Source organism: Marmota flaviventris, chromosome 16 (assembly GCF_047511675.1).
Source record: "Marmota flaviventris isolate mMarFla1 chromosome 16, mMarFla1.hap1, whole genome shotgun sequence".
Lineage (NCBI taxonomy): Eukaryota > Metazoa > Chordata > Mammalia > Rodentia > Sciuridae > Marmota > Marmota flaviventris.
Window position 1 is genome coordinate 40,079,218 of NC_092513.1, and position 25,443 is coordinate 40,104,660.

General features: G+C 38.5%; 1 protein-coding gene across 1 annotated transcript in view; it reads right to left on the minus strand.

The window, feature by feature from the left end:
• The window catches only part of Dsg2 (desmoglein 2), a 52,877-nt gene extending 43,895 nt beyond the window's left edge, over nt 1-8,982 (minus strand). Inside the window, exon 1 of the mRNA XM_071602826.1 lies at nt 8,654-8,982. Within this exon, the coding sequence (XP_071458927.1) occupies nt 8,654-8,698 (45 nt within the window). The 5' untranslated portion in view covers nt 8,699-8,982. The remainder of the gene's footprint in view (nt 1-8,653) is intronic.
• Between the last annotated feature and the right edge of the window lie 16,461 nt (nt 8,983-25,443).

The window sequence follows — 25,443 nt, forward strand, 5'->3', positions numbered from 1 at the left end:
CACAACTTGTTTTGAAAATCCCAGCTTAAATGCACAACGATAAATGACACAGACATTTATATATTCCTATAGCAGTCTCACTCAACAGCCGATTTAAGTCTATCATTATATTTTTCAGAGTTGTGAATTTGACGTATCTCAACGAGCAAGAAAAGCAGAACTTTGAGCTCTACTTTTTAATTCATGAACTCTGAATCTGAACTTTGGATAGCAAATATTTTATATCTAACTAGCAAAGTATATAATTTATCATCATCTTTCCCCTGTTCTTCAGATGTTCACCTTGAGGTAACAAATGTGATTTTAGGTGAGTCATACTGAGGTTAACTCCAAAGAGGAAGACATTTTCTTTGTTGTCATTTTATTGACTCAGAATTTTAAACATGGTTTTAGCAAGACTGTGCTACACCTGGCTTGTCAGATCATGCTGTGCATTTTTATTTCCAGTAAAGTTTTGTGTAATCACGGACAGCTCCTACTATTTTCCTTGGTGTAGACAGATCAACTAAAGGCCCAGAAAAGTCAACATTATTACTCAGTGTCGATTCCCTTGGCTTCTACATCATCTTTTAAAAAAAGACAGAAGTTGCTAACAAATAGTCAAAAGTAGATCTTTTGATATTTAATATTTTCTACTGATTTTCTTCTAATGGAAAGGTTAGGAGTGATTCTCACATTTGAGTGGCACTGGGTCACCTTGTTACCACCCAGACTGCTGGGTCCCACCCCAGGGTTTCTGGCTCAGCAGGTTTGGGGTGGGGTCCAGAAATGTGTATTTCTAACAAGTTTCCTGGTAATACTGATGTTATTGGTCTCTCCAGGAAATCCTGTGTGTAAAATCAGACTAGCAAGGGAAATTGAGGAAGAAGAGATCCTGGGTAATACAGAAACTGGAAAATGAGCCCTTCAACACTGAGATGTGTGAAAAGACATATTCTAAACCAGAAAATTCAGGAACTGGCAGCTACTACCATCACAAGAAGAGCTTCTATTTAAGAAACATTAATCAACTGCTATAGGATTGTTTTAAACGGTCTTTTCCCTTTTTATCTTTTCTTCTAATTCACGTTTTATGGATCCTAAGCATTTATCATTTTTGAAATACATTTCCCTTTTTTTGGTATACATTTTCTTTAACAGCCACAAACGCTTTTTAGAATCAGGCAAAATATAAGTAAATCTGAAAAGTACATTTCACATAAATTGATACACAGATACCATGGGCTGTTTTTATTTTATTTTGCTGCAATGTGTTCATGAAAATTATACTAAAAAATAAAATGAAGAAAAACAGAATTTTTCCCCCTACTAAGAAGTTTAAAAAACTCCCAAACTTCAGATTGCCCTTTATCACCATTAGATGGCGCTGGTCTGTCAGAAGGCAAACTCTAGGAAACACCAGAAATTAACCAACAAGACTCCAAGGACTAAAGTGGAAAATAGGCATTTTCAATTGGCTTAAAAAGAGCAGACTATCAAAATAGAAGAGTGGAAAATCAAGGACTTCAGAGCATCTGGGTAATTCCCAAATAGTTTTCCAGGACTCTATCTATCTATCCATAGAGTTAGGTAGATATGGATTTACATTTCTTCTGTTTTTCTTTCATAGAATGATTCGAGCTTGCAATGAAATTAATATTCTAGTACCAAAAGGCCCGAATTTATTGACAATTAACTATAAAACTGCTATGATGGGACGTCAGGTGACAGCTCTGTATTGACAGACAGGCATTTGGTGTCAAACTATTCAACTTCACTCACTGTTAACATTCACTAAATCCAGTGCCTGGCACACAGGGGATGCTCAAAACAATGTCAAGTTTTCTTTCTTACACTCTTCTTCCCTCACTGTAAGTTCCCTAATTGTGGCAGAGGATTGGCAGTTTATATAGACATAGATTATTGGGCATATAGTAGAAGCATAGTTAGTCATTGCTGAATGTATGAAAGTCAAAAATTTACCAATCTACCTCTCTGAGCATTAAGTATTTCTTCCAAACAAGTGAAATTCAGATCACTATCCCAGTTTTTCAAACATAGAAAGGTACTTTAGCTCATGTTTTTAAAGACTATCTCTGTGTCTAGGACATATAGTTAGTTTACAGATAAATGTTACAAAGATCCTGCTCTAAAGAAGTTTACAGTTTAGTAGGAAAGTCCTCCCTTAACCAAGAGGGATACCCAAGACTCCCAGTGGATGCCTGAAACATTGGACAGTATGGAACTGTATATGTACTAAGCTTTTTTCCTAAGTATACATAATGACAATAAAGTTTTAATTTACAAATTAGGCACAGCAAGAGAGTAACAATTAATGATAATGATAAAATAATCACAACAATATGCTATAATAAAAGTTATTTAACACTTAGAAATTGTTTATATTTGGAATTTTTCATTTAATATTTTTGGATCACAGCTGACTGCAGGTAATTGAACTTCAGAAAGCAAATGGGTAAGAGGCCACACCTCTACACAGAGGTGGAAAACCTTAACTGTGTTGACAACAGCTACAAAAATAGTTCTGGGGAGCTCAGACAAGGCAGAAATTACTTTCTGCTGGTAGGGAGAAGGTGGCAATGAACTTGGCCTTGAATCTGCCTGTGCAGATGAAAGAAAGAAAACGCACAGATCAGAGGCAGCATGCACTGGAACATGGAGATGCAAGGACAAAGAACAAGAGAGCAGTTAGGCACCTAGACGATACAACAGTGGCAAGCAGAACAGAGGGACAAGTTGTGCTAAGGATTGTTGCTCATCTTATAGGAGGGGGTGGTGGTGGTGAATCATTGCCAGCTTCTGAATAGGGAATTTGTCACAAGCACCTCTGAAAGATTTTTCGACATTAACTATGGTGCAGCATGAAAGGCAGAAGATGGTTCAAAGACTAAAATCAACTCCCACAGGGTGAAGAGGGGGGATAAAAACCAACAACAACAACAAAATAGGGCTGGGGATATGTCTCAGTGATCAAGGGCCCCAGGGTTTCTTCCCCAGAACCAAAAACCAAAACACAAAAACCCAGGGGGGATGTAATGAGGACCAGCACCAGGTTAGTGGCAATGAGTTAGATGGGTGGAGGCAGAGTCTTCGTGGGGGAAAACTTGGCAATGTCTTGCACATGGATAATAGAGGAATGAGCCAGAGGGAGCTAAAGTTTTAAGAGTGAGTGGTTAGAAGGATGCGATTTTCAGAGGATAGATTGCAGAAACAATAAGCTTAGGTGCCGGGGAAATCCTCTGGGTAGGGAAGAGACACTAGACACCAGTTGGCTGGCAGAGAGGCTCAGTGATGCACAGCAGGCTACTGAGGAGCTTGTCGGACATTCACCTATGTGAATGCACATGACCTGCAGGCAGTACCCTCTCATTCCCGAGGTTGCCACCAATGTCTTTCAGGCCTCCCACCTTCCAGTGATATATCTCCTCTGTCCCTCTACAGCACATCTCTCCACTGTGCTTGCCCAGAAAAAACAGGGTGAGAACTGCTATTGGGTTCCTAGGGATGAAAGAAACCCCCAAAATTGAGGAAGCAAAGGAAGGAGGCATTGGCAGGGATGGTGAATTCAAAGCTAAGAAGAGATGATTAGCAGTGTTTGGGCTAGGTCCCTTGTCTAATGTTTTTGAAGAATAGATCATTAAGATAAAACAATGGGTACAAAAATGATATAATTGTTTTTAAAAAATATTTATTTAAAAATAAATGTCTTTATTTTATATTTATGTGGTGCTAAGGATCGAACCCAGTGCCTCACGCATGCTAGGCAAGTGAGTGCTCTACCTCTGAGCCACAATCCCAGCCCCTAATTATTATTATTATTTCTTTTAAGTTTACATTGCAGGGGATTTAAAAGAGCAGTAGGAGGGAAGTGTTTTAGAAGTGAGAAAATCTGAACTGTCTCATCTCTCATCTACATTCACGTTTACCCTTTCAGTCCCCAGTCAGGCAGCAACTGTTTGATGAGAATAATTCACATACTGTTTGTTCATTCTGGAGTGAATGAACATATAAAGGCTTAATCAACCACAGAAGTATATCCATTTTAAAAAGGGAACCTAGTGCCCAGCACAGTGGTGCATGCCTGTAATCCCAGTGGCTTGGAAGGCTGAGGCAAGAGGATGGTGAGTTCAAAGCCAGTCTCAGCAACTTAGCGAGGCCCTAAGCAACTCAGAGAGACCCTGTCTCTAAATATAAAAAAGGGGCTGGAGATGTAGCTCAGTGGCTAAGCGCCCCTGGATTTAATTCCTGGTTCCAAAAAAAAAAAAAAAAAAAAGGAACCTAGAGAAAGTAAGATGAAACCCTGATTAGAGCCCTTACTATTTATATTTGCTTATCACTGTTTTCAATGTGGGTGTTACTAGCATTTTAGAGAGGAAAAGTATTCACAAGTGGCCAATGCTTCTTGAAGGTTCTGCAGATTGTAGGAGGTTTGGTACCCCTAAACTTTGGGAACAAAGGACTAGAGCATCCTCAGGCACTGACAACCAAATGTCTTCTTAATCCTTTTGCTGTTTCACAGCCCTCCACTCCTGACAGGCTGTATCTCCCTCCACTCTGCTGGGTGATTTCTGGCTTCTCTGCTTGTCTGATGACAGCAGACCAAGGCCTGAATGCCTCCTTACCTCATTGGTTTTCACTTGGCTAAACTGTACTCATTTAGTCAAATTCTCTTTCTTTTCTTCCTTCCTTGGTTGTGTTGGGGACCAAAGCAGGGCCTTCTGTCTGCTAAGCATGCACTCCAGCTCTCAGCCACACCTCCAGCTTACCCTTTGTTCTTTTTCCCCTTTATCTCAACCAAAAACAAAACACAAAACACCTTTTCATTTTCTGAACAATTGGAACACCTCCCTACAAACACTCACTTGGCAAGTGTTTTCTGGGCTTGAAGGCCAAAGTCTCATCTCATATAAATTCATCTGCTTCATATTGTATGTTAAAGCAGTGACAGGCTTTCCTAGCTCCTCCAGAGGACCATACACTCTTGTCTGTAGGCCTTTGCTTTTGTTCTTCTCTCAACATACCACATCTTCTCTTTTTCTCCGTATCATTTCACTAATCCTCAGATCTTGGATGGGATGTCCAGCATTGGGTTGGATGGTAGGCTCCATGGTACTGTGTGTTTCTTTATCAGGACTCTTCTTGTCACTCATTACCCATTGGGAAGCTAGCCATTTCCTTATTGTATCCTTTGCAAGACTATAAATCTCTCGAGGGCAGGGCGTGTCTGGCCTTTTCATAACACCCCTCTTGTGTCTAGCACATTGCCTAAAACCAAGAAGGGATTCTCTTAATACCAGCCATCTACGGTGATTTCTTTTCTGGTGGGCATTCCTCACCTTACTCCTACACTGTGATATAAATCCTGGAGCTCCAAATTTCTCCACCCTCTTCACCAAGTTTTGCATCAAATAGGTGCTCAATGTTCACAATTTGAAATCAAGTTTGGTGTCGTATGATGTATACAAACCAAACTGACAAGATAATCTTTCATCATCTATGGACTAAATATTTGAAAAGTGCCCTCAAAGCTGTTGAAATTTGAAAGAAAGAAAAAGCTCTGATCAAAAAAATACTCAAGTAGATCTAAACCTCATTTATGATTTCAATTAAGGTTTCTAATTTTTATTATAATTTGTCCATTTTAAAAAATACCAATCCTTGTGTATGCTATATTCACAAATCAACTATTTTGCAAAATTTAGACAAGTAATTAGATCAACCGAGAATTTTATCAATACATATTTCTGGATCTCAGCCTTAGAGATTTAATTTAGCTCGTCAGAGATTTCTAATAATCAGGGAAAATTTGGACCAATAAATGCTCATTTGGATCACAAAATACTTTTCCTTAAATTTGTTATTAAAGAAAACTTCTGTTAAGAATTGCCATTTTCCTGATTCAGGAGGCTGAGGCAGGAGGACCACAAGTTCAAGGTCAGCCTTAGCAATTAGGCCCTATGCAACTTAAACAGACCCTGTCTCTAAATATAATGAAATAAAATAAAATAAAAAGTGGTTAAGCATCTCTGGGTTCAATCCACAGTACCAAACCAAACCAAACCAAAAAACCCAAAACTATTAATAAACAAAGAAAAAATCAAGTAGCATCCTGGTCAGAGTGGTTTCTAGACTATGAAAGCAGCAGTGTGGCTTTTGGTTCCTTATCACAGGAGAGGAAGCTCCTAAGTGGCTGAGTTCTGCTTTGTGGCTTTGAAGTTATATTTAAAAGTTCTAAATCTCAAAATGTAAGTTTCCATCCTGGAGTTGTGGAGGGAGAGGGAGACAGCTAAAACTGGAAAAATTTCTTCAATCCTTCCTAGAATTACCTAGTCAAATTAATATCCTGTGATAACTCTCTTCTTTAGCTTGTTAAATTCTGTTATCTATAACTGAACTCTGACCCAACAGACTGTAATTTATATTCCTTCCTATAAAGAAAGTATTGTTTTCTTTTTTTGTCCCAAACACTATACTTTCAACTTCAAACACATTGGATTTATCCATTATTCTTTGACTAAAGTGTGTGTGTGTATGTGTGTGTGTGTGTGTGTGTGTGTAGATAGATAGATAGATAGAAATTTAGAGGATGAGGTTGTGGCTTAGTGGTAAAGGGCTTTACTAGCATGTCTGAGGCACTGGGTTTGATCCTTAGCACCACTTAAAAAAATAAATAAAATAAAAATATTCTGTCCATCTTCTCTCTCTCTCTCTCTCTCTCTCTCTCTCTATATATATATATATATATATATATACATATATAAAGTTATATCACAAATAGTACTTTCTATAATGAACAGGATTCTGCTCTTGTCTAGTTGGCTATAGTCACTCTTGAAGGAAGAGTCTATTATTGCCCAATGAGGTAAAAATATAAAATTGCTAAAATGAAAAGTTTGCCTAAAAGATTTACTCTTTTCTCTGAGTGTACAAATTGGCTTGCTTGATATGCCATTTGAAGACTGAAAGTAATTTCTTTCTTAGATGGAGAGAATTTAATATTTAACTTTTGAGGTGTGTTAGGTGCTTTGTTAGTATTCTCCTTAGCTAGAAAACATCTAAATCAGAGGATTAGGTCGTGTTGGAAGTCAAAAACAAAGCACAATATTATGACAGAAAATTTTCATTTAAAAAAAAAGAACTTGAATTGAAAATTACCTCAGCAACATGCACAAGACGAAATGAAATAGAAAATGAACTTGTCTGCCAAAAGTCTGGAGTTCCTAATTATCATGCTGTCTCAAGTGAAAGTTCATTGAAATATCTGGATTGGAGTTAGTCATGCTTTTTTTTTTCTCTTTTGCCTTAAAAGTCCATTTACCTAGATATATAAAGATACACACACACATATATTTTTTCTCCCTCTCCCTCCACAACTCCAGGATGGAAACTTACCTTTTGAGATTTAGAACTTTTAATTGAGTGAATGTACTTGCATTTTTAGTTTTAATCATTATATAAGAAAACTTTGTATGATTTTGTATCTAATATCTCTGAAATATATATATATAATACATTTATATTTTATATTTGTATATAATCTCTGGAAGATGAAGCCACACCTTTATTAGCACTGTACCTGTCACTTTATCAAAACCCACTTTAAGCCAGGCACTTTTCTTAGTTAAGAGTTCAATCCTTTAACAAACAGAAAACTGAGTTTTACATCTCATTTGATCTTAGAAACCAAATGGAAGAAATCTAGCTTTGGATCTGAACACTGTCTCTTGAGGCAGCCACTGAGGCTGAGGCAGGAGAATAGCGAGTTCAAAGCCAATCTTAGCAACTTTTTGGATGTCTTGAGCAACTTAGACCTAGTCTCAGAAAGTAAAAAGGGCGGGGGATGTAGCTCAGTGGTTAAACGCCCTGGAGTTTAACACCCCCCCCCCCCCAGTACCAAAAACAAAACCAAACAAAGTAACATCTGAAAACCCCATTTGATGCTGGTGGTTCTACACTTTGATTTTCTTCTTTTAAATGAAAAAAAAAAGCCCCCAAATATTACGTTTATTTTTTTTTTCAGCATTAGGAAATCGTTTTAAAACACTGACTCTGAACACAAAGTCAAAATTAAAGCTAAAATTTTCTTTATGTGAGTGATTTTCTTAACAGCAATGCAGACTTAACAAAAAATTTCAGCACTGTAAAAGACATTTTAAAAAGTGACTAGTTTTAGCTCTTGTTCTGCACTCTAACAATGTAGGTGTTTTCCTGGTTTTTCCAGTTCACTGACGTATATCACAGGTTACAGAGCCCAAGAACCGAGAACTTTAAGGAACTTGGAAGAAGGCGCGGAGGTGACTCCCTACCGCCTCCAGGATTCCCGTCGGAAAAAGCCTCCTAACAAAGCCCCCATCCCCGGTCAAGGTGCTCCCCGCCCCAGCGCCCACTGCACCCACAGATCAGTTAGGAAAGGACACCAGGGCCTGAGCGCAGGGAATTTGGACAGGTTGCAGCCACCCGAGCTCTTTCCCGCAGCTCAGGTGGGCTCCGGCCGAAGCCACCTAGCCAACCCGTCCCCACCTTCGGGGACAAGCCGCAGCGCCGGGCAGGCGGGTCCTTCCCAGGCGGAAGCCGGCAGATCGGGGCGCGAGGCTGGCGCCCGCCAGTGCACTTCCCGACTGCCGGGCTCGGCGTCTCAGGTCACTGCACTTACCAGGAGAAGCAGCAGCACGCACGGGCGCCCCGGGCTCCGCGCCATCGCTACTTAGCTCCGCCGCGCCTTGGCCTCTGGCCTCTCGCCGCTCCACACCGCCCTCTCCCCGGCGCCCAGAGACCGCAGCTCCGACTCCTCCCAAATCCCGGTGTTTCCTCCACGCCCCGAGGCCTCCTCTGCCTCTCCTGCCGCCGGGGCCTCCCTATCCTGCCCCGAGGCGCGGTTCCAAGTGTACCCGTCCCGAGAAAATGGAGCCCGGGGGCCCGCGCGGAGCGATCGCACGGAGGTGGGGTGTGCGCCGAGGAGGGAGGCGCAGGGCAGACTCCCGCCCCGGTCTCACACGCACCTGGGACCGTGACGTCCCCGGGCAGGGGACTTTGGGTGGCAAGCCCCGCCCCAGTGTTCCCTTTCCTGATCCCCTCCTCTTCGGGAATGGCCTGAAGTGAGAGCTTTCCGGTCACTTGCGGGCCCCTGCCCAAGGGCAAAACTGGCTCAGTGGAAGGGAGACCTGTTGGGGTGCCATGATCGCAACCAGCCGCAGCGAGGCCTGGTCCCCACTACTACGGAAAGGTCCGGCGCTTGGTGAAAGTGCTTTGGGCTCAGATCGCAGAGGGCGCGAAGAGACTGGTGACGCTGGGGACCTGCATGCGTCCTTAAGGCAGCCACAGCCGCGGTGTGTGGGGCCCGCTCTCCGGGGCAGAATTCCAGGTGGCATTTTCCTTCTCCTTTCCTGTGGCCCCTTCATTGCTTGCAAAAGGTTTGCGACTTATCAGCTTTGGGGAGAAACAGTTATTAGAAGAACCAAAGGAGTTTAAAGCATTGGCCCTTTAACTCTTTGATGTAGACTAGGAGAAAACTCTAGGTCCTTAAAGAGAAATGTACGCTCTTTGACTTACAAATTTGCCTTCACAGATTGCAACTTTCATAGTCAGAAGTCCCTCTCCAAGACTTATCAGCTTGTGGCCTAGGCAAGCCTCTCTGTGCCTCAGTTTCCAGATTTGTCAAACATGGTTAACAGCATTCAACACACAGGACTGTTGTACCAATTAAATCAGAAGGATCTCTATGAAACTTTCTGCAGTGTCTAGCACTTAAGGATGCTATAAATTCTAGTTGTTAAATTGATAACTATATTATTACAAGCATAAATGTTAAACTGAACTCTTCTTGAAAAGCAGCGACTGCGTGTGGGCACCCAAACACTGGAATCAGCCTCAGATCAGGAAACTTCAAAGTTAAAGGTTAATTGGATAATTGGAGACTAGAAAGATCCGTTTGGCACTATATTTAGCTAAAATAGCAGAGTTCCTTCTGTAGTCACAAGTGCCTCCTTTTGCTCCCCTTTTCCTTCTATCCTTAGCTGTCCATTCCAATCTTGCCACTTTTCAAAGTTCAGTATGATTACAATCTACTTAGTAGTCCTTTCTTTCCCACTCCCCAAGGATCACTATCTTCCAGCTGAGAAACACATTCTTCTACTTTTGTTTAGAGTTTAACTGCAGCCTGACTCCTCATTCTGTTCTTTAAGTGGTGGTTGGTGAATTAGTTCCTTAACTAACTCAGTACCTAGGAAGGGTTTCTGCTTAGCTCCCCACTCTACTTCCTATGCCTACAATAGTGCTCAGCACCAGGGCAGAATCTCAACAACCCTGGTTACATAGATGAATCTGGAGGGAAGACTCTTTTAGCTTCCATTCCTTTTTCTTGAGCTATAAGGTGTAGGTGGTAGCAAACACTGGTGATAATTCCTGCTTCCCATCATGATAGAAAAACTCCTAACTAAAGAAAACAGACTATCAAAATATGATCACCAATCATCTCAGGAAGCGATAGATCAGTTCTGTTTATTATTAGTGCTTTTGGAGTTGAAATCTGTGGATATGTATTTATGCCTCATTTTCAAGACTTTGGTTTCTTTTTAGTAATGAAGATAATTGAAGCTTTCAGAATGAGAAATAGTACAAATTTTGTTTCTGTTAGATTATTCAGTTTCAAGATAGTATTCTTTCTGTAACACATTTATCCCAAGGCATTGAGAGTAGATAGCAATCCAATGCCATAGTATGTCATTCTTGAATAAGTTGGACTTAAAAAATTCTAAAGCTTATGACTTAGTAAGTTGAAGGGATTTGTTGAGAATCAGAGAATGCATAGCTAGCTCTCTAGATCTTGACTTCTTTATGCTGAGATGAGAGTAAATCTATTTCATATATCTCTGTGTTGTATAAAATAAACAGACAAATAAATAAATAAATAAAGTGGCCATTACTAATGAAGCACTAATGATTGCTTTAAAAGAAACTGAAGTGTTAATAGGATGTGAAATTTTAACTCACAGATCCCTGCTCCCCAAATTAGTTGAACTTTATGGAAAATACATTTTTCTTAAGATTTTTACAATACATTAGTTCAAACATATTTTGTGCAAATAATTATTTAATACTTAGTTATATTCAAAATATCTACCTGAGTTAATGTTTTCCAAAATGCTTTAATTCCTATATGCAGGTCAGAATAATCTTCAAGTGACTGGCTCATTAGAATCTCCTCTTAATATTATCTAAAACAAACAAAAAATTAAAAGTTTCAGAAAGTCCAATAAAAGTTAACATTTCTTTTCCATGCTCACTGCCTCCTTATTCCCCAAATATCCTAGAATCAGAAATCTTTTTATAAATTGATATTTCTTGGGTAAAAGTCTACTAGATCATTGACCACTTTTTTCCAGTGAAAATCCCAGTGACAATATTATTAGAATTAATGTTTGAGAGGTGAGAGTTAAATATGGCTACTATTAAAATGCTATCTAAACAGATCATGGCAATATATAGCTGTTATAAAAGCAAGGTTATTGTGGTCAGGAGTCAGAACACTGTTTAATAAAGGGTACACAGAGTTGGGGATATAGCTCAGTGTAAGAGTGCTTACCAAGTATACACAAGGTCCTTGGTTCAAATCCTAGAACCTCAAAAATAAATAAATAAATAAATAAATAAATAAAGGGCACAAAGAAACAGAACAAACCATGAAATATTTTCAAGTAATGTGAGAAGGACAATAAAAGGAATAATCTGGTTTGGGTTTAGTTTCACTCACTTATTCAACATTTAGTTTGCCCCAGCTCAACAAACATTTTTATTTACATTGAATTGGGAATGCAAAGATAATGTAGTTGTTCCTGTATCCAAAAAAACAAAAATAGGTACTTAAAATATATATATATATATATATGCAGTGGTAAAACTATGTGCAGGATAGAATGTGAACAGTGGAGAGTCCCTAACTCACAATTGCAATACCCAGATTAGAGATGGTTGCTTGGGGCTGGTGTGGTGAACTGATTCTTGAAATATGAGTTATTGTGGGCTACACATTGAACCTGCCAGGGCAGAGTAACTCAAAGCATAGATGCTGTTGGTGAAGAGCTTTGACATGGGCTTTGACATTCTTATCACAATACCACAAATAGGGAATTCTGAAGCAAAAGCTTTCCTTTTGGTGAAAATATATTGAATTTGATATATTAGAAGAGTATTCAATTAGAAAAATCTACCAAACAGTTTGAAATGAGAAGAGAATTGCAAATAGATTTGGGAGGCACAAATAATAATGTAATTTTGTTCCCATCTATCTGGCCATTCTGAATCCACTTCTTATCCTCTGTCTGCTCATAAAATGCTTATCTTTTGAGTTGTCCTTTCATTCTTTTCTTCTTACTTGATACTAGGCATAATTCTGCTGCCATTTCCATTGTGCAAACCCATCACAGTTTTCTCTAAGATACAAACATTGGGCATCACCATTTGGAGATTTCATGGAAATCTTAAACGGTCATAATAATTTTGTAGGGCTCTCCACTTCAGCTGCATTATTTCTCCATTCTTTTACCACCCTCCAATGCAAGCTTGCTCCTTCCTCCTATACCTAACTCAATCAATGGCAGCCTTGTCAACTTGGTCACCTAAGCCAGGACCCTGGCTGTCATCCTCAACTCTCCTTTTCCCATCCTTTCCATATCAAGTCACTTACTTTTTCAGTTCTCTGGAACTTTGTTCAAAATGATTCATAACAACCGTTGTATAGTGGTGGTTTATGGTTATTTCAGTTAGATCTACTACTCCACCCATTTCTCTTTCTCAAGATTGTTAATTCCATGAGAGCAGAGGCCACACATGGTATTCATGGTAGGCTCAGCCTGTAGTATCCAGAATATACTAGGTGATCAATAAAGACTTGTTGAACCAAGCCCACATATCCGAAGGAATTATTTATAAGTGCAAAAGGAGTATTATTAGGGAAGGTGTTTGGAATATTCACCTTGGATAAATTAGTAGTGGATCTAGTCAGAAAAACATATGCACATGTTGGTTTGTGTGTGTGTGTTTTCCCTAACAACACTGCAGTGGAACAAAGTTAGCAGATTATGGGTGTGAGTCAGGGTGATAGAGTGGACTGGCTGATAGTGGAGAGGTGTGAGTGTCCAGGATATACATGGAATTAAGTGTGGCCAGGAGGGTAATAGACTGGGAAAAGCTGGAGGAGTTCATGGACCAATTGAAGACAAAGAGCTCATTACCCTGTTCGTGGAAAAAACGGGAAAGAGTTAACTTTCCCCCTAATCCTGGAGAAGGAGCCAAGAGTTTAGGCCATGGAAGCCCAGATGTGAAAGCCACCATAAGACATTAGGAATTAGGATCCTGGAATTCTAGTGGACTCTCCAATTGGAGGGACCAAGAAGCCACCTCAGCCTCAGGTGCTGAGAGAGGAGAATTGGCAGACTGAAGGAGGAGGTAAGGTCTACAAATGTGATGGGGAAAAGCTTTGTTACCTTCTTGAGTTAGAATTTACTGAGTAATAAAGCTAGCAGACTCCAAGCCGTCTGGCCTAGCACAGAGAAGCCAGCACATCATAATGAACAGTTACCACACTCCTGGGGCAGAAATATCACCCCAGAGAGCAGAGCTGCAGATACCAACACCCCAGAGAAAGAGATAGCCCTAGTTCAGTGAGTCATAGCGTCTCCCAGGGCGATTCCCCACATGCTCCTCCTTATGAGTCAGTATGAGAGGACCCTTGCTTCTGACGCAAAGTCCCTGAGTCTAACTATTTTAAGGAAATTGTTAATGTTCACGAAGTAGAGAAGATTGAAGGAAGATGCAAAAGTTGCAAAACAGGATTTGGTGCAATGGAGAAAACAAAATAGTCTATCCTTGGGCCTAAGTAGAATGCTGAGCACATCTTAAGAGATTTTTTTTTTTTTAAGTGAGTCACGCTAGTTTTTGAATGTGAATATAAAAATGCTGGATTGAGGCATATACAAAACAGTCACCTGCCTGGGAAACCCCAGCTACACCTAGATGTTCCTGGAGATTGCCACTCCCTCCCACTGAGTAATGTCTGAAACCTTTAGCCTAAGGCTCCCTCGGCTGTTCAGTGCCTGTTCCTGGGAGGGTGGCCTGTTAATCCACTACCTGCTATTTAGATCCTAGTCCTACATCACAAATACATGGTGCATGCTCCACCTTGGGGTCTTTGTACTTAGTGTCTCTTTTCCCTCGCGGGTTCTACTCCAAAATTCTACAAAATCTATGCTAGATTTTACCCCCTTACAATGTTACCCTCTCAGTGATGCCCTTTCCTGATGGATGATTTTTAAATTTTAGTACCCGGATGCCCAGAGGTCCTCCTATCCCCTCCCAGTTTTATATTTCTTCTTGGTGCATTGCATTGAAAAAGATGGTGTGTTCTCTTACTATTTTGTTACCATTCCCTAGATTGCCAACTTCCTGAGGGCTAAAATTTTCCTCTGTGAACTGCTATGTATCCAGCACTTTTAAAATGGCTTGATTCATCCAGTAAACATTGGTTGATTGTATGAATAACTTTGCAGTGTTATTTGGGAGAGGGAGAGGAAGAGGGAGAGGGGGAGGAAGACAAAGAGGAGGAGTGGGAGGGAGAGGAGGGAGGGAGGGACTATGTAAGATGAAGACGTAGGGGAGAAGAACAAGAGAGCACTAAATTCCTGGAAGGATATGGATAACTTTCACCAATTTGGGGAGGGGGATCAGTGTGAGACTTTGTTCACTGTGAGCAAAACTCCCCCACTTCAAAATTTGTCAAGGGAAGGTGTTACTAAGACTTGCCTGAGCTGGGTGAAGTTGGAGGAGCTCAGAGGTTAGGGAAGAACATTTCTGTGCTCTTTTCTAAGACTTTTCTTAGCAGAGGGAACAAAGTGAGAAAACAAACAATATGGAAATCCCCCTTTCCCTCTGGAGATGAACAAGCAGGCATTCATTATAGGAATGTGAGGCTTGGGAATGCTGATTTTTTTTTCTACTTGTGATAAATCTATGGCTTTGGTTTTGCTGTAGATTTTGTTTATGGGAATTCTTGGAAAGATAAGGGCACCGGTAATGGCCGAGGAAAGAGAGGAGGGAATTGTTGGTTGCTAACAGCGGCCCTGGACTGGAATCCATCAGCAGCATGACAGGACTTGCAGAGTTTTTAACAGACAGGCATGAGGGTGTTTACCCAGAGTGTCAGACAAAACCACTGCGCTAACCCAGTGTGACTAATGAGCTCAGGTAGATAGAAAGAAATCCTCAGAAGCAGAAAAAACAATCAAAAGCAAGCAAACAAAAAACTCTCACTGTTTTCTTGGTTGTTTCATTCATTTGTACACAAATGCCACTCTAATGTGTAACCAAAAAAGCAAAATAGAAGCAGAACATTAGCTTTGCAGAGAAAAACCTAAAAGTAAAACGGGGGGGGGGGGTTGCAAGATCATTTTGAAATGTTCTGGGACGATGGATTAGAAATGCTTTAGTAGAGAGGTACAGAGTCTCAAAACTAAATGATTTCCATTCTAAAGGAAAAACAAGGATTCAAAAAAAAATATTTGTTTGAATTTATCTTAAAAATTAGTTTTTTTGGTGGTGTTTTAAAAACTTCAGTACCATACCTGTTAATGCAGTAATTTGTTTATAATGAAGTTCTGAAATTTGTAAATGGCTTAGTTTGTGAAAATGAGTGGAGTAAGTTAGAGATGGCTCACTAATGGTGCTGCTGGCTGGGGTGTAGCTCCATGGTAGTGTGCTGGTCTAGGATGTGCAAGGTCTTGGGTTTGTACTTTAAAATGATGTTACTCATTCGCATTCTGATACCACCTTGGGTGGATAAAGGAGGTGGATTCCATTAGGGAATGAGAAAGGAACTTCAGTGTGAGCTTGTGAAAGTCCTCACATATGCAGTCCTGGAAAAGTTTCAGGAGCCACTACTCTGGAGGCTGTGCTTATATGAGCTGCACTAACTACAATGTTGTTATTCTTGAAGTTAAGGTAGATATTATGAATAGCGAATTATTTCTATGTAGTAACTTCACTTTTGCAGCAAAAGTAATTGAAAACCTCATAACAGGATAAATAATAATTTAATCAGTGCAGTCCTATCAACACATACCTGCTGAATTGGAAAGTTGAAGTGGCCTTTCAGATACTGTAAGAGAAGAGAACAAAACCTGTCTCTAGTGTCCAGCATTTCAGGAAGGTGTTGGTTTCTAAACCTATTTTGTTTGGATTGCAAGTTTTGTTTTTTTTTTTGGGGGGGGTGTTTCTAGTTCTCAAAGTTTTGTCAGATAGAACGATGTTCAAACATCAAGCAAAACAGATGTAAAAATTTGCCTCAAAGGAAACAAAGGGAAAAATTCCTGTGAATAATTTAGATATAGTGATCAGTGACTCTTACCAGCTTGTCTGAAGACATTTGTGGTTAAAGATTTTCTACATAAATCAAAACATTTTTAATACACCTTACTGTATACCTTGAAAGCTGGCCCGTCAGTCAGCTAGACAACTCTGTTGAATTTATGACACCATTTCTAACCCCTCCATTCAAAACTGGTGCAACCTTCTTGAAACTTCTACTGAAATAATATCAGAATAACATCAGAACTTTGAAGAGAGTCACACCCCTTTCATGCAGAATGAGCTACAATAAAGGTAAGTCAGTCAACAAAGACTTCTTGTGACTAATTTTCCTATGAAGGAGGAGGAAAAAAATCTATCATTGTCTTTCTTTCTTAGCTTTGGGATTAGAACTTCATCTGAAGTAATCAGTAATCTCATGACAATTTGATGAGTTAAGCTGATCTGTATTACAGGGACGACTTAGAGCTGAACAAAGTTAAATCCACACGAAACTTCATGTGAAGAATCGCTCTGTGGTTGACAAGAGTGCCAGGTGACTCTTCATTATTTGGTATTGTGAGAGAGTTAGTCTAGATCTCAGAATTTCCAATAAGTGGAATCTTGATAACAGTTTATGGATATGAAAAGGGTATAGTTTCTTGTTCTTCATATCTTGGATTTTCACTTTAGAAGTGTGAATAAGCAATTTAAAATCAACCCCCACCCTTCCACAAAAAAAGACCCCAAATGTGAGATCTGAGTCCTTGGTGTGTTTATGCACACATAGGTGGTCCAATACTAAAAAGTGTCTGTTCCTCAAATTCCCTACCTACTAACTTATTGCTTATGATAATAGAATCTCACTTTGTTTCCTCAGATAATATATTTGAAGAATTAGAGAAATATATTGCAGCAAGGAGGAACAAAGTGCTTTCTGTGATTTATAGATTTAAAGTGCTTACTGTGAAATACTTTCTCAGATGACTTAAAAATTTATCTACTAGTTATGGTCAGATTTTTAAAGGAAGCTGGAGGTAGTGAATATGAAGCCATTAGGCATATCATGTGGTAAAAATAAAGCGAAAGCAGGCAAAAATAAAGAAAAAATTCATTTCTGTTCATTTTAGCTTTTGCACTAGTTTTTTCAAATAAAACTCTTTTTTTCCACCTGAGCAGCAGCCTGGCACCATAAATCATGCAGGAATCTGAAATGAAGCCTGGTCATGTTTTCATGTAGTTAATCACTCTCCTACTAACATTACCTAAAATATATATCCAGCTCCGGTGGTAGAGCACTTGCCTAGCATGTATGAGGCACTGGGTTTGATCCTCAGCACCACAGAAAAACAAATAAATAAAATAAAAGGCATCGTGAAAAAAAATCTTAAAAAAAATGTATATATCTCCAAGCCAGGTGTGGTGGTGCACACCTGTAATTTCAGTGACTAAGGAGGCTGAGGCAAGAGGATCACGAGTTCGAAGCCAGCCTCATCAAAAGTGAGGTGCTAAGCAACTCAGTGAGACCCTGTCTCTAAATAAAATACAAAATAGGGCTGGGGATGTGGCTCAGTGGTTAAGTGCCTCTGAGTTCAATCCCTGGTACACCCCCCAACAAAAAAAATAATAAAATAAAATATATATCCCACAGGAGATTGGGTCAATTGGCATCATTCTTTACAGGCTAATTTTCAAGTAATTATTTTTTCCCCAAATCCACTTGGCTTCCCTGTGTACTTGGTGTAAATGACACAATGAGAACTTTGCAATAAAGGAGCTTCTATTCTTCTCATTGCCATGATGTCAGCAGAATGCAATAAAATAAACAACTTACACTACCATCTTGTCACGCTTAAATGATATACACCAAACAAGATAATTTCAAGTCATCCCTTTTGAAGTCTAAATCCACTTTTCCAAGGAAGCTCAGCTGAAAAGTTGCAATCATCTGGTGAATTCTGATCAGTTTGGATATCCTAAAATTAGATATGAGTTAATTCATCTCTATCTGACTGTGCATTCATAGGAACTTCCAGTGCACAGTAGACTAGATGAGACAAGCCTTCTGGCTAAGGGACAAGATAAATAGAAAAGAAATATCATGATGGCAGTTTGGAGTAGCCGAAAGAGAATTAACCCAGCTAATTCTTGTATGTGCCATTGGTCAATCTCAGTTGAGGTTTCCTAGCCTCTGTTTGATCATCTGTAATGAAATGAAGGTGGTTTGATAGTTCTTATGTCAGCACTCTCAACTATGAGTTTATTTTGAAGATTTAAAGTATAGAAATAAAACAAGTAAAACAACTATTTCTGAGCACTTACTTTGTCCAAATTATATTCCTGTAGCTTTACAGAAACCCCATAAGATAGACTGTTATTATCTCCATAATAATAGACCAGAAAGGGTTTGGAGAGATTGAACAACTTGCCCAAAACCATAACTAGTTAAGTGGCGAAGTTGGGATTAGAATTTAAGAACTGTTAATCTATAACTTAGGACACACAAAAGACAAAACAGAACAAAAACCTTTTCAAGTTTACCTTTTGCTAATCATTAAAATGTAGAGTTATTTCTGATTGAATAGGGGATGGAATGAAATTTAAAATTTTGTGTTAGCTTTTCCAGTAGTAGTTTTGATTTTCTGCAAACTTTAGTAGGTTTTTTTTTCCTGACAACTCATCATTTTCTATATCCAGAAACATCTCCTGACTTGTTCTTTTAATGGAGAGATCTTTTTTTTTTTCCAGCCAGAGTTGGCAAAGGTAGCAGTCACATGCACTGGCTTGTAAGAGCCCCTGAGAAACTATGAAGAATAGAAGTTCTACTGTCCTATTTGCAGCATAAGCCTTCATGGATGGTTTTAGTCTTTAAAAGGCATATAGCAGCACAAAAGAGGACATTCCCAGGATCCAAGAGGGTATAGATAGAAAGAGGGGCATGTCAGAAAATCAACATGCATCAAGGAATGGTGGCTCATGCCTGTAAACCCAGTGGCTTGGGAGACTGAGTGAAGAGAATCACAAGTGCTAGGCCAGTCGCAGTAATTTAGCAAGGTCTGAGCAACTTACTGAGACCCCGTCTCAAAATAAAACATTAAAAGGGCTGGGGACTCTGTGGTAAAGTGTTCCTGGGTTCAAACTCCAGTACCCCCCAAAAGTGTGTGTGTGTGTGTGTATTTATATATAATATTTTTAAAAAAGAAAATCAATCGTAATATAGGGATACAGCTACATCAATGTTCATAGCAGCACAATTCACAATAGCTAGACTGTGGAACCAACCTAGATGCCCTTTAATAGATGAATGGATTTAAAAAATGTGGCATTTATACACAATGGAGTATTACTCAGCACTAAAAAATGACAAAATCATGGCATTTGCAGGGAAATGGATGGCATTAGAGCAGATTATGCTAAGTGAAGCTAGCCAATCCCTAAAAAGCAAATGCCAAATGTCTTCTTTGATATAAGGAGAACAACTAAGAACAGAGCAGGGAGGAAGAGCATGAGAAGATTACCATTAAACAGGGACGAGAGGTGGGAGGGAAAAGGAGAGAGAAGGGAAATTGCATGGAAATGGAAGGAGACACTCATGGTTATACAAAATTACATATAAGAGGAAGTGAGGGGAAAGGGAAAAAAAACGAGAGAGAAATGAATTACAGTAGAGGGGGTAGAGAGAGAAGATTGGAGGGGAGGGGAGGGGAGAGGGGATAGTAGAGGATAGGAAAGATAGCAGAATACAACAGACACTAGTATGACAGTATGTAAAAACGTGGATGTATAACTGATGTGATTCTGCAATCTGTATACAGGGTAAAAATGGGAGTTCATAATCCACTTGAATCAAATGTATGAAATATGATATATCAAGAACTATGTAATGTTTTGAACAACTAATAATAAAAAAATGAAAAAAAAAAGAAAATCAATTGTATATCAATTCACAGTCGTTGAATATCTTCTGAGGAAAAACATATAGCAATTTATAATAGCTGAGAGGAAGAGGGAAGATGTAGAAAAGCAAATACTGGTAGATTTACAATTGTCTTATATTAGACAAAGGTGCCAAAAACATACACTGGAGAAAAGATAGCATCTTCAACAAATGGTGCTGGGAAAACTGGAAATCCATGTGCAACAAAATGAAATTGAATCCCTATCTCTCACCATGCACAACACTTAACTCAAAATGGATCAAGGACCTAGGAATTAAATCAGAGACTCTGCGTCTAATAGAAGAAAAAGTAGGCCCTAATCTTCATAATGTGGGATTAGGCCCCAACTTCCTTAATAAAACTCCTATAGCACAAGAATTAAAAACAAGAATCAATAAATGGGATGGATTCAAACTAAAAAGTTTTTTTTTTTTTTTCCTCAGCAAAAGAAACAATCTGTGAGGTGAATAGGGAGCCTACATCCTGGGAGCAAATTTTTACCCCTCACACATCAGATAGAGCACTAATCTCTAGGGAATATAAAGAACTCAAGAAGCTAAGCACCAAAAAGACAAATAACTCAATCAATAAATGGGCCAAGGACCTGAACAGACACTTCTCAGAAGAGGATACACAATCAATCAACAAATATATGAGAAAATGCTCATCATCTCTAGCAATCAGAGAAATGCAAATCAAAACTAGACTGGGAATTGATTACATGTTTCAATGAATCAACAGTTGGGGATGTCTGCCTTGCTTGAGAGTGAAGTCTGCTCAGACCTGCCCTTTTCATTAAGCCTTATCTCAAGAAGGCTGGTTGGAAACTCTAGGTGTTGTTATTACTTTTTAATTCACAAAACTAGAGAAGAGACTCATTAATTTCAAAAACTATATCCACAATGTAAACTAAACATTAGCAAATGTTTCTGATATTGGAAAGACACTGCTTCAGCCACACCAAGCTGTGAGCTTCCCTGAGGCAGGTAGGAGTGTGTGTGTATGTGTGTGTGTATACACGCATGTGCGCGCCTGTGCTTTGCCTTGGAAGTTGAACCATATAAATCTTATATCAATACTAGACACTGTGGCCATGGGGAGATGTGACTGAAGTTAGTCACACATTTTGTATTTAAATATTTATTTATGGTTCAGTAACCATACCTTCTTACAGGAATGGAGACCATGTCATCGTGCCATTTAAAAATTTAGAAAATTAGTCCATTCTTTTTTTTTTTTTTTAACTCCATTCTTTACTGCCTTATTTAAGAAAAGTTCTATGCAACCCGTTTTGATTCTGAAAGAACACAAATACTTCTGCCTTCCGTGAAAATGATACACATAGTATTTGAATATCAGTGTTTTGCTGATTTTGTCATTACTTGATGCTCTGTGTTTTCACATAAAAGTTATGGTTTGCTAAGTTAATAATGATAAATTCATCCCACATAAGACATCAGAAGTGTTCTGAGGCATAAAACTTAAAATACTTTGATCCCTTATATTTCAGTGGAATAACAGTAGAAATGGAGAAGGCTTCAAGGAGTAAGAAAAGCATCACAGTTGTTTAAATGTGTCCTTTTCTGCAACTCCTGGAAATGCTGTGCTGGAAAGACCCATTTAAGGCTATAATTTTTGTATCTAGACACATTTCACATGACCTCTTCTAGATAGTGTGCTATTAGCTATCCAAATACATTTTAAAAGTTTACTGGAAAAGATTCTGTGACTTCAGTAACTTATTTCAGTTCTTATAGCATCCAGAGGAGCCAGAATTATAATTAAGTTCAGCTTAAATACTTGGTTCTGCAATTTAAACTCTTTGGTATTTGTTAAATGCAGAAGAAAATGGGTCTTCGTCCCCTGAAAAAATAATGCCATGATTGCTTCAAAATAGCAGCGAATCATGTATTAACATCTCTCTGTTATCTTCATCATCTTCATCTTTTTCCTCTATGTATTTGCTCCTATCACATTGCTTCTTTAATCTTTAGAATTAGTATCTAGGTTTCTAATCCTTTTTATAATTTTTATAAAATTATATTAAATTTCTATTGTGTTCTAATTTTTCATTAAGTCTACTTAAGTCTCAGAGTGGAAAGTAAGCAGATTATTCTGAGGATAATAATTGTTTCTATTGTTGGATGATGGTAGATACACTTTCATATGTGTGCCATATTATTGTGCAACCTGGAGGAGGTTGCTTTGCTTCTCTGAGTCTCTGTTTCTGTGACCATAATCTCAGGTGTACTGTAGGAGTTAAATTGGAGTGTGGAACTCCCTTGGCTGTATGGTAACCTCACCAATGACTTTTTTTTTTTTTTCCTGTTCTGGTAACTACCTCCAATAGTGTCTTGTTTTTTTAAGACATGATTCTCTTGACTTTTAATCACAGGATTGTTTCTAGATTTTATTGTTTCACATTTGTCAAAAATAAAAAATTAATCTATAAAAAAGAAAGAAAGACACCAACCTGAGAATGGCAAATGTCTTGGTGGTGGAGAATCTCAGCCCATTCTAGACCAGGCAAAGCAGAAATTTCAGTATTTCTCATGGAAAACACATGGATTCTGGCACCTGGAATTTAAATAATTGTTTGTCTCCTTTTCTTATCAGTTATCCCCCCTCCATGAAACTATCTCAAACTATGCTATTGAACAAGTGTTAAACCATATGATCTCGGATTCAGAATTCGTCTAATAGACCTGGTAATGAATATGAGAAAATGCCAAACTGCCAAGAACAAGAAGGATCCTAAACTTTTACTTGCTTTTTAATTGTTGTTTGCATTGAAGCTTGTCAGTTTAATGTGCTTCTTTTATACCATTATGTGATCTTTGAGGATGTGGTCTCCAAATTGTGGTAAACCGTTTTTTTTTTTTTTTTTTTTTTGCCATTTTTATTCCTTAAACTTGCTATGAATAGAAGCTGATAATATTTTTGAACTTTACCTATGTAACTTTCACTTTTATGGAATCGATTTTGAACACTGAGTTAAGCCATCTACCATTCTTTACCCAATATTTGCTTTAATTTTGTTTTCTTTTTCCCCTTACACCCAGGGTCCAGGTCTCATTGTCCAGATTTAAGAAGGAGGAATGTCAGCCAGAAGCAAGTTCTGAAAATCTGAAGAGACTTATTTTTGTTGCATTCCTTAGGAGACATAAGGCACAAGTGCCTCAAACTGAGGCAGATGGTTCTCACCAGTGCCCTGGCATAACGTTCCATCCAGGTAGATTGGAAGCATTACCTTCTCTTTACTCCAACCATCTGAGTCTTCTTAGAATGTCACAATTTTCTCCTAGGAGAGTATTCCAAGGAACCAAATAAACATAAATGATCGAAAGTGTCCAGGTAATAAAGTCTGTCTGCCCTGACCTCATCCAGCACCTTATCCACCCAGAATGATCCTGAGCCCCATGATACTTCCCTCTGTCTGGGAGGATGCAGAAAAGGTATCAGCTAGAAGAAAAATATAAAATACTGTTAAAAATTCATATGCAAGCCATTTCTACATCATATTCCTTAGTAACTCTTCATTATGGAGATTCAGCTTTTACCAAATGGCAAAGGAAGTATTCATTTATTTATTGCCAGTTTTATTATAACAATGGTACACTTCTTGTGTTTTAATATATACTGTTTAAAATGTATAACACATCAAGTCAAAGAACAGTTTAATTGTTTTTCTGTTTAAAACAACTTTTATTTTTGGTGAAAAAATGCAAATACATTTTATACAGAAAATAAACATTTAGGTCATCATAAAGACCAATAATATTTTTAAAATTAAAAACATTTAATTTCAGTTTTTCTCTTGATAAACTTTGTTATGATGATCTGGTTTTCTCTGCACCTTAATAATGCTTTCTGTGTTGGGGTTTAATAGGCAAAGTTATATTGAATATACCTTTGAGCTTTAAATAAGCATTATGATTGCTAATTTGACCCTCATGCATAAACAGAGTCACTAGTGCATACTCTTAATCCCAGAGTCAGCTTCCACTGGGAAGCAAGAAGCTCAAGAAGTGCAACTTCTCAACTCTCAGCAGGATGCTCCACAGGATCCAGCTCTTCTCATTTCAAGACCTGCACAGTAAAAGCCTCAGTGCAGCAGCGGCTTGATGGGGAGGCTCAGGCTGCCTGCACTTCTGCTTCTGGTCTATTCTATCACTGGCCTTCCTGGTGGTCATGGTGCCAAGGAGAGGGATGAAAAATAGGGATAGCAGCATTGAGGGCTTAGCTTTCCTGTGGGTGTTCTCAGACTGTACCCTTCTAGATTAAACCATAAACACTTGGTTAGTTTACAGTGCATCTGGACAAAAGTATGTAGGTTTTATTATAACCAAAAAAACCCCAGGAAAATTAAAAACTGTATTTTATATACAATTAGAAATAATGAAGTTGAACAATGACCCTGTAAAGATTCCGTTTAAACCATAACATGGGGAAGCAGGTGAGGTAGGGTGTTCTCTGTGGGGTAAAGGGGTAATATCTTGAACGAATAGAAATGACTGGAAGAACACCATTACCATGAGGGTAACATATGTAAAATATATTCTACACTTTCTCTCACCTAACATTGCTACACTCAAGTATTAAATTGTGGTAGCTGTTAAATTTAGAAGCGATGGTTAAAAAAAATAGTTTACATATAATCCCACCTCCACTTCCTTTTTTTTTTACTAGAAAAGCACGTCACTAATCATTTTCCTGAAATTCTGTTTATAATACATACTCATAAATTTCACCTTGTGTTATTCTAGTTCATAGCTCCTTTTGCTTATAAGAAAAGTTGTGTTTTGTATTTCCACAAAGTCTGTAGACACTGTTTACATAACATCACTCTATGTCATATGTAAATTATACCTACCTAGTGACACTTTCTAAAGAAGGACCCATTTTAAAGATTAACACAGGATTTACTACTGAGAAGTATTTAGGAGGGAGTTCAATGTAAAGTATTTTTTTTTTGATAGATTCTTTCAAGAATACAAAAATACACAAAATATTATTTACACTAGACTAGAATTTCTTAAACATTCTATGATGTTTCTATTTCAAAACTGTCTTAGTGTGAGCATATGTGGAATTTGTAGATGTAGCAAGTTGAATGCATAAGCCCACAGCCCGTTAGCTTGAGCAAAAGATGCATACTAATGGTTTCCCA